Source organism: Gavialis gangeticus, unplaced genomic scaffold, assembly GCF_001723915.1.
Source record: "Gavialis gangeticus isolate Ggan-Ray unplaced genomic scaffold, GavGan_comp1, whole genome shotgun sequence".
In the NCBI taxonomy this organism is placed as follows: Eukaryota; Metazoa; Chordata; order Crocodylia; family Gavialidae; genus Gavialis; species Gavialis gangeticus.
In genome coordinates, this window is record NW_017729032.1 from 215,561,232 (window position 1) to 215,569,870 (window position 8,639).

Below are 8,639 nucleotides of genomic sequence, written 5' to 3' on the forward strand. Positions count from 1 at the left end.
ATTTTAACAGATCTAGATCTGTGGCTAATTAACTGCTCACTACTTGAGTCTACTCCCTTTTACCCGCTGACCCCTGCACTGTAAAATTATTTCTTGAAGGCAGGATGTCAAATGATCATCTTAACAAGTTTTAGATATTGCTTGTGGGAACGAAACATTACTTTTCAGGCAGTGCTTTTGGAGCGCATCCTTGCTTTAGCCATGTGAAAATAAAGTGTGTGCCCCCATTCAGTCAAGGGAACCCCTGCTACCTGTCTGCTTACTGACATCTCAGTCTCCATTCTGACTTGCGCCGTAAAGTCCTGACTCACATCCTGCTGCTCCTTTCACAGGTTTCTAGGAATACATTTTATAATCTTCAGATTTGGTGACAACATTGCAGTTGGCAGAGATCAGGCTGTGATGTCTGACCTGCAATGACCCACTGTGAGCTGTCTTCTTCAATACCACAGTGATATCAGCCAGTTCTGAGTCCCGTTGGACCTTACTCAAAATATAACTGGCATTCACACACACAGCCATTAAGCAAGTTCCTTTGCACCTCATGGGCATAGGAGTCTCCACCATCTGCTTATAATTTCAAACTGACCACTGAAATGAATTCTTCACTAGAATGATAGGGTTAGGTGCTTTCCTTTCTAATCTGGATTTTTTTTTTAACCAGATAAATGAATTCAGTGGTAAAAACAGACTCTTTCCCTGCCACCACAAAGGGATCAAATTCTCAGCTGCTAATGTAAATCAGCACAGCTCCATTGAACTACACTGATTTTACACCAGACAGTGATCTGACCCAAAGCCCTTGTTTCTCTCTCTCCCTCTTTCTTTAATGTTGTGCAGTTTAAAATGGGAGTCTTCTCTGAAAAACAGTTATAAAGAAGTGGCATCTTGGGACTTTGTGTTTATTTTGGCTCACTGGCTTCCAAGCTGTACATGTTTAGGCTCAGCTTACTGGTAAAACTTGAGAGGGTTTTATTTGATTGACTTCCCCACAGTCACTTGGGCTATGAGTCTAAAGAAAGGTTCTTTCCCTTTTATGCTACCTTGCCATTAATAAAGGGTCTGCAAAAACCAAATGATGCCTTCCATGACATCTGTGCAATGCTTTTGTCTGGCAAGTGTCAGCTTGTTTGTTTTTTTTTCCTTCTAGCTGGGTTGGTTCTAGAGTGCCAACATGCAGTAAACATGCCCTCACATATATGTATGTATGTATGTATGCATATGTATATGTAAGTGTCTGTATATGTGTTTACGTATGTGTGGGTGGGTGTGTATACATACATACATACACATACACACACGCACGTGCACGCGCACACACATGCATATATGTGAAATGTATACACGCAGTCACAAAAGTCAGCAAATGAGACTTTTGAGTACACCCAGGGAACAGGCCAGCCAGGTAAAATAAAAAAGGAGGCAACTTTTATGCAACCACTTTTCAGAGTAGAACTGCACTTAAGAAAAACTGTTCCAGAGTTGTTATGGGTTAGAAAGGCTAAGAGCAAGTCTTACAAGTGTCATGTTAATTGCTTTGACAACTCGACAACTCTGAGAGTGTCACATGTGGAAGGTGGCGTTTTGTATTAGGTCTCAAATCCAAATATATTACTGCCTGTGGTAGCCACATCATAAAATCATGTAGTTCTGGAAACTTACTATGAGCCTGGCACAGTATTTCTTTTATGAAGTGACTTGGTGCCAACCAAACCCTAGCTGGAATATGAGCTAGCAATTCTGAGACTGCAGGAAGTTCTCCAGTGCCACCTACTGTTAAATTATCAACAGTAGAATCTCAAAACGAAAGGCAAATCTATCGGCATTCTTTGAAGATGCCAGCCTTCTCCAGATTACACTTTCATTTTCCGCTGCGGTGATAATTAGAACACCAGCAACTACTGAGACTAGTGGCATGAGAAAAGAAAGCTTTAACCCTTTCCCTGAGTCTTTCAAGAACCTTCTTTTATTAAATGATTAAAGATTATGTAACATTTATGCTGTTTAATTACTAGTTTTTAAAACAAGCCAAACAGAATTTTTTCATGGCAGTGAAACATGACGGGACATGAAAGATAGTTCAATGCTTTATGCTTAATAGGTTGTTAGGCATGAAGCTGGAGGCTGAGAGCTGGTGACTACGCAACAAGGTGTGAATTATTGCACCATAATTCCTGCCCTAGAGCAATCATTAACCATTTACATTTTTAAATCTATTTTCCCACATCATAAAAATTAGATCTGGAAAGTACTTACTAGTAGGAGAAATACAGGAAGGTTTGGGCCTAGATCTTCAAACTGGTGTAAACTGTTGCAGCTCCCTTGACTTCAGGCTATTTTGATTTCCTTTTAAATGATTCCGAAATCCTATTTGACCCTAGAGGCCCTTGGGCCTTTTTATTTTCCTTTCATTTAAATGGGAGTAGCTCTCTCTCTCTCTATCCCGATCTTTTTGGAGATATTCTTAATTAGGAAGTAACTTGCACTTATTTTGAAGTGTGTTTTCATTAAATTCATTTATTTGCGTGTGCACACTTCCCCACTCCTGTTGCAGGGCTTCCATCACCTCCAAGGAACCTTTTTCTGCCCTGATGTAAGCTACAGAAAACCCTTAAACAGATAAAACAGGTGGAACGGGTCGGTTTCTCCAATAGCCGTTTGAACAGATGTACTAGGGATTGACTGGGGAAGGCCAGGGGCATATCAAGTAGTTTCTGTGCCCTGGGCACCAGCAGCAGCAGCAGAAGCAGCAGTGTCTGGGCTGTTGATGGCTGTTACCAGCAGGGATGGCTGTTGTTCTTGCTCTCCTGTAAGTTGGCTCCTGGAGCTGGTGCCCTAGTTGTCTACCTTAGGCTACTAAGCAAAAAGTTCAAACTGTATATTTTTCCCTACACTTAGTGCCACATTACTCAGCTGAGTAGACCCACTAAACTCAATTGGCCTGGATGCCTGAGTAAGGTGATCAGTTCAGGATTGAGCTGTTTTGGCATGGGACTATTGGCAAGCTTGCACTCCCAGTTTCTACAGATTATTACTTCTGACAAAAGCCCTACAGACTGAATTTCTTTAGCTGTCTGCCTCTTGCTTCTAATAAATATTACTCACAGATTTTAAACAAAGAAATGATTTTAGATTTAGAAACAATTGGGGGGGGAGGGGTTGTGCCCATATTTCCTGTTTGTGCCCTATATTTCCTGTAATCTAATAGGCTGGCTTTCTAAAGCAATGACTCAAATGAATCATTATAAAGGAACTCTGCACACAAGAGGAGATACAGTACTTCAGCGTTTTCATCCCGGCAGAATTGGAATGTCTGTTTATCAGTGTAAAAATCTTTTGATGGACTTAAAAGTTTATTCTGCAGATGGCCTTACAAGTAATGCTTTAAAAGGCCAGGTTACTCTGCTTTTCTATAACTCTCTCCTTCCAAACAAATGAAACAAACAAAATGTAAATCGCATCTGCATAAAACACAACCAACTAATAATCTCCAGATGTGATTTCTTATGGAAGATCAAAGTCCTTCATCTTGAACTTGAGAGCATTTCCTCCCATGCTGGTATCAGCTTTATGTAAATACTGCCTGCTAGTCAGATATTTGCTTCTTTTGAAAAAGACAAAAAGCCAGTTCAAGCTGGAACAAAAAATTTTTACTGCTGGTACAACTAGAGGATAATCACAGTGTTGTGGACTGTTTTTAAGAAATAAATCTTTCATGCTTTAAATGTTAATGAAAGTAAAAGGCAGTTTCTGCAGGTACAACAAGACCCACTTCTATGCCTGTGAAAGCTCACCAAACAAAAAAGAGTTGTTCTTATGATGGAAAAACTGCTTTAGGCAAACATCTTCTCCTGCTCCCTGTCATAAGTCTCTGACCTCAAATTGAAGACAAACTTGTTTTGAAGCCTAATGTAATATTTTTCCCCATTTTAATAAGAACTTGTATGCATCCATACATTTCAGGATTTCACCTGGGCACAATGGAAAGCCTCTGAAAAGCCTATGCTCATAAAATATCCTGTATTCCCTATTTTGCAGTTCTAAAGAGGTTTACATAACAATTTCTATTTCTAAAGTTCATTCACTGCTATTCATTCATCTCTTTCAATGGAATTTCTTTATTTTCTGTGTAATCACCTACATTTTCACAGAACTACGGCTGAGATTTTCAGAGTTAAGTGAGTTGAAACTCCCAAATCTTACTGAACCGACCACATAACTCCCTTAGGATCATTTGACGTTCCCACTCTAAACTGTATCACATTCTAGCATTGCTGTCTTCTTCTTGGTGCTGTGCAAGACTTGCTTTTGTGGCAGAATAAGCAACTACTGTATGACCTGAAATATGTACCTCCACAATGAATGGTTTGTGCATTGACACTTTCACCTTGGGAAGCTGGATCAACTTCTCCCTTTCCACCATCAATGTGAATTTTCCAAAAACTTCACGAGGAAGATTCAACTGATGAAAAATCAAATACACCAGTTGTATCTTAAAATGTGATTCATCTGAAGGTCTCTCAGCAATGGGGAATGTAGGGACTGAAATGTATTTATAATAGCATATAAGTACGTCTCCACATAAACCATCTGGTTCAGTACTCATGTTTGATCACAGACCTTAGTGGTGAAAAACAAGCGCTTTCTCTCTTTCATTGCAGATACAAGACAAGTACAGCCATCTCCTCCTTGGTCCTATGATCAGTCCTACCAATACTTGGGATCAATTGCAACACCTTCAGTGCACCCTGCCACACCAATTTCACCCGGGAGAGCTAGTGGCATGACATCCCTCACAGCAGAACTTTCAAGCCGACTTTCGGGTAAGTATCTGAAAGTTATTATTGAAAAGATAATGAGCCACCATCAAAGCAATGGGACTGTTCCCACAAAATGATACCAGGGGTAGGAACTTCCTACTGTGCTGTTGCTTCTTTACTCAAGCTGTAAGGAAGCACATTCTGGGCTTCAAGAAAAAAACCTCTTAATGGTTTACTTGGCTCCGTGTGAGAGAGAGAAATCTGGTTTGGGTACAAACTGTCATTGTCAAGAACCAGAAAAAGAAATTAGTTTTAGCTGCTTTGAAATTGGATATATGTGGAACTATAAAAATAGTTTAGATAGCTGGAGAGCAAATATATCTGCCAAAAAATGAATGCCATAGATATTTCAACTCTGCTTCCTTCCCTCATACTAAATGCAGACCAGATCATAGTAGATTATGGACACACACCTTGAATACAAGGTGGTGTTTTTTGACACTTTAAGTGTTGTATTGTACTGTCATGTTACATCTGTCAAATTGCAGCAAAAAACTTTACAAGCCAACATAAAAATGTAGCCTGTAAAGGAAAGTTAACCACCTGGTTTTGTACTGTATACAACTGACCATCTGCTGAGATTGTTTCTCCACATCTTGAAGCAACATGTGGGTGTTTAGCAGCATGAGTTTTCTTAAAATGAGCAGAAGCCATACAAGCTGAAGTTTTTTACATATGCCTAAAAATTTACCCGTTGAGGCAAATATTAATCTCATTTAAGCATGCACGGCTCCTACCAAAATCATTGAGAGGCACTTGAATGACATATGGTCTACGCTGCTACCAGACATGCAATGATCTGGACCTCCTAAAATATTTTACCCAAAGATTTGATTATTATTACTTATATAGGCTTGGGTGAGATTCTCCATAGAAAGTAGTTCAGTTGTTAGATGATAGCAAGATCATACAGCTTGTCAAAATACTTTTTTTTTTAAGCAATATTTCAAAACCATTTCTTTAAAAAAGGGACTTCTGTAAAGCCTGTTCAATTTTTGTTGAAAAAATGAAATAAAAAAAATAAGTTTTGATTTTTTCCTTCCACTTTCTGTCTTTTGCTTGATTGATTTTTATTGATAATGCAGAATATTTCAAACAAAACAAATATGTCTTTGAAGTTTTAAAGTTTAAGAAAAAGAGGCTGTTTTGTTGAAAAAAATTCTAAAGCAAAAATTTAGATCAGTTCTAATAGAGATTTCAAATGACAAAAAAGACTGTGTGTTTTAACTGTATACATTTTATAACTGGTTCGACACTCTATTTGTATTTTTAAAGATAGATATTTCCCATTCTTACTTTTACCCCCATTTCTCTTATAACCCAGACAAGATATGAACTACTGACTAGAAAACTGCTTACAACTCCGGCATATATCCCAAATTCATCTAACTCTTACTGTAACACAAAGCTTGAATGCTGAGCTCAGGGATATTTGCATAAACTTATTTTGCTATATTATTATTTATTTGAATGACCATAGCCATGCACCAGGACTATGTAGTGCTAAACAGTGCGCACACACAAAACAAAAGCTGTAAACCTCTAAGGCTAAGTATAGACAGTCCAAAAGTCTGAGGCTGAATTGATTCAATCTTTGTAGGTTAGTCTAAGCTGCATAGATTGAACCAATAAGCAAGTGAATGGACATTCACTTTTGATTCCGGAAATGCAGCCATGTGCCTGCAGTGGCCCAGGCCAGAAACCGGTGGGGTGAGTGGGGGAGGGGAGGAGGAAGAACTGCGCTACAGCAGGCCTCTTTGCCCAACTAAAGCAGACAGCTTTGGCTAAGCCTAGCTCACCCACCCTGGAAAGGGACATTTGTGGGGGAGGCACAAAGTATCCTGGGATGCTGGGGGACTATGAGTTATATTGAATCTGGAGGGGATCTGGGACAGAAGTTCAATAAATCAATTTAACCTAACTCAGTTAAGTTTGATACTGCATCCATCCAGGTTTACCTTAATCTTGTTCCAGCCATTTTGAAAGTGGTTTATGTGCACTGAACTTCTGTGGTTTGAACTGAACTTCTTATAGATTTTGAACTGTTTTACAATCACTTTTACCAATTTATGTGTAATTTTTGTCCACAGTTAAACAGTTTATAGTTTAACTAGAGATGCACTGTATTACTTCTTAGTTCAGAGGTAAGGTTATGCATTACAGCATACTGGATAAGCTTGGGGTAAGCAATGTGTTTCTTCATCTGTTGGAGGTAGAAGCACATTTCTTGTGGAGATACACAGTCTAACAGAGACCATATTTAATGTGATATCTGGGGAATGAGGGAAGCTAGCAGATGTCCTTTAATTCATCATTGCTTTACATTTCCATTGTGAGTAGGTTTTGCCTAAGCATCCTTAACAATTTGTTTGTTATAGTTTTGTTTCTCTAATATTATATATATTTGAAATATTACTTTATATTTGGGGGAAAATATCTCTTTATATCTTAACATGCCCCCAGCTATAACCTTCTCCCTCATGCTCTAGGAAATTCCAGGGAGACCCATTTCTTCCTGGGGAAGACAGTGGTGATGAGAGGACTGAAAATCTGGTTTCTAAATGGAAGCTTGCACCTCTGTCTTCACTCCAGAGTAGCCCCTGCCATTGCATAGTACTGTGTAACTGCAATTTAAAACTGAAATGTGGTACAGCGTAGGGGAAGGAAACGTTCAGGTGTCCATTGATCTTCTTAAATAAAAAGGCAGCCTGACAGGCTCAGAAATGAAGCCTGTAGCATGCATCAGAGTTCTTCTGTGAAACTTTTAGAAATTCATCAAAGAGATCTGGCTGAGTGGCTGACAAGCTTTCAGAACCAGACACTGCTGTACGTCTGCTGTGCCTTTTAATCCAGTCACAGCAGACTGCTTTGTTTTTCCTTCTTCCACTTACTAATGCTTCCTCCTGCACACATACTCCTTTCATACAGACTCCACACCTTGTCTGGAAGGAGCAGTCTTCTGAGAAGGTTTTTTTATTATTATTATTGTTGTTATTTTAATAATATATAGCTGCCAACTCAAGGGACGGACAAGTTCCATTAATCTGAGTCATGATGAAGAGCCTTTTAAAGAGGCCATTATCTGCTCAGGTTGTTTAATCCCTTTGCAGACAGCAGGGAGCTGGTGGGAGCTGGGCCTACTTCCATCAGCCTCAGACTTAAGGGAGCAAAATGTAGCTGTTATATCAGATGTTGAAGTCAACCAGTTGTGAAACATTTCCCTCAAAAAATCTGCACTTTTTTTTTAATCCCCAAGTAACAAAGTAACCACTGGAGTCATTGTATTTTACTGTTTAAGGCCAGACTATTCAGAGCTTTAGAGAGATTTTGGAAGCCCATATTTGGATACCTCAAAGGGACCTGCTTTTGTTGGCTTTAGTAATGCAGAGAGAAAATGTGGACCAATAATATTAACAATAAGTGCCAACAGTATGCTAAGTACATGCATGTGCATATACAAGTAAAGACAGTCCCTACCCTGTGGATCTTCCAGCCCAAGAGGCAACAAACAGAGCAGGCTGTAACAAAGGACTAAGCACTGGACTTGGTATCTCTCTTTGCTAGGTACTCGGTGAATCGCTTATCTCAGTTTCCCCAACGCTAAACTGGAGATAGTGTTACTACTTCAAAAGGGCATAGCTCCAATTATTTAGTTCATGTTCATGGTATGCTTTGAAGACGCTAATACGTGTATATACTGTAAACTCTGTAAGAACTGACAAATCCAAAACCAGGGACAGGGGGAAGCTCTGGCAGGCCATTTTAAGTTTCCACTTTTCTGAAATGAATCCAGTGACCACAATGTTACCAGTACCCTAT

At 39.3% G+C, this 8,639-nt stretch overlaps 1 protein-coding gene across 1 annotated transcript in view; it reads left to right on the forward strand.

Moving 5' to 3' along the window:
• The window catches only part of RUNX1 (runt related transcription factor 1), a gene marked incomplete at its 5' end in the record, with an annotated part of 136,997 nt that overhangs the window by 120,135 nt on the left and 8,223 nt on the right, over positions 1-8,639 (forward strand). The window contains one exon of the mRNA XM_019523888.1: positions 4,662-4,823. Within this exon, the coding sequence (XP_019379433.1) occupies positions 4,662-4,823 (162 nt within the window). The remainder of the gene's footprint in view (positions 1-4,661; positions 4,824-8,639) is intronic.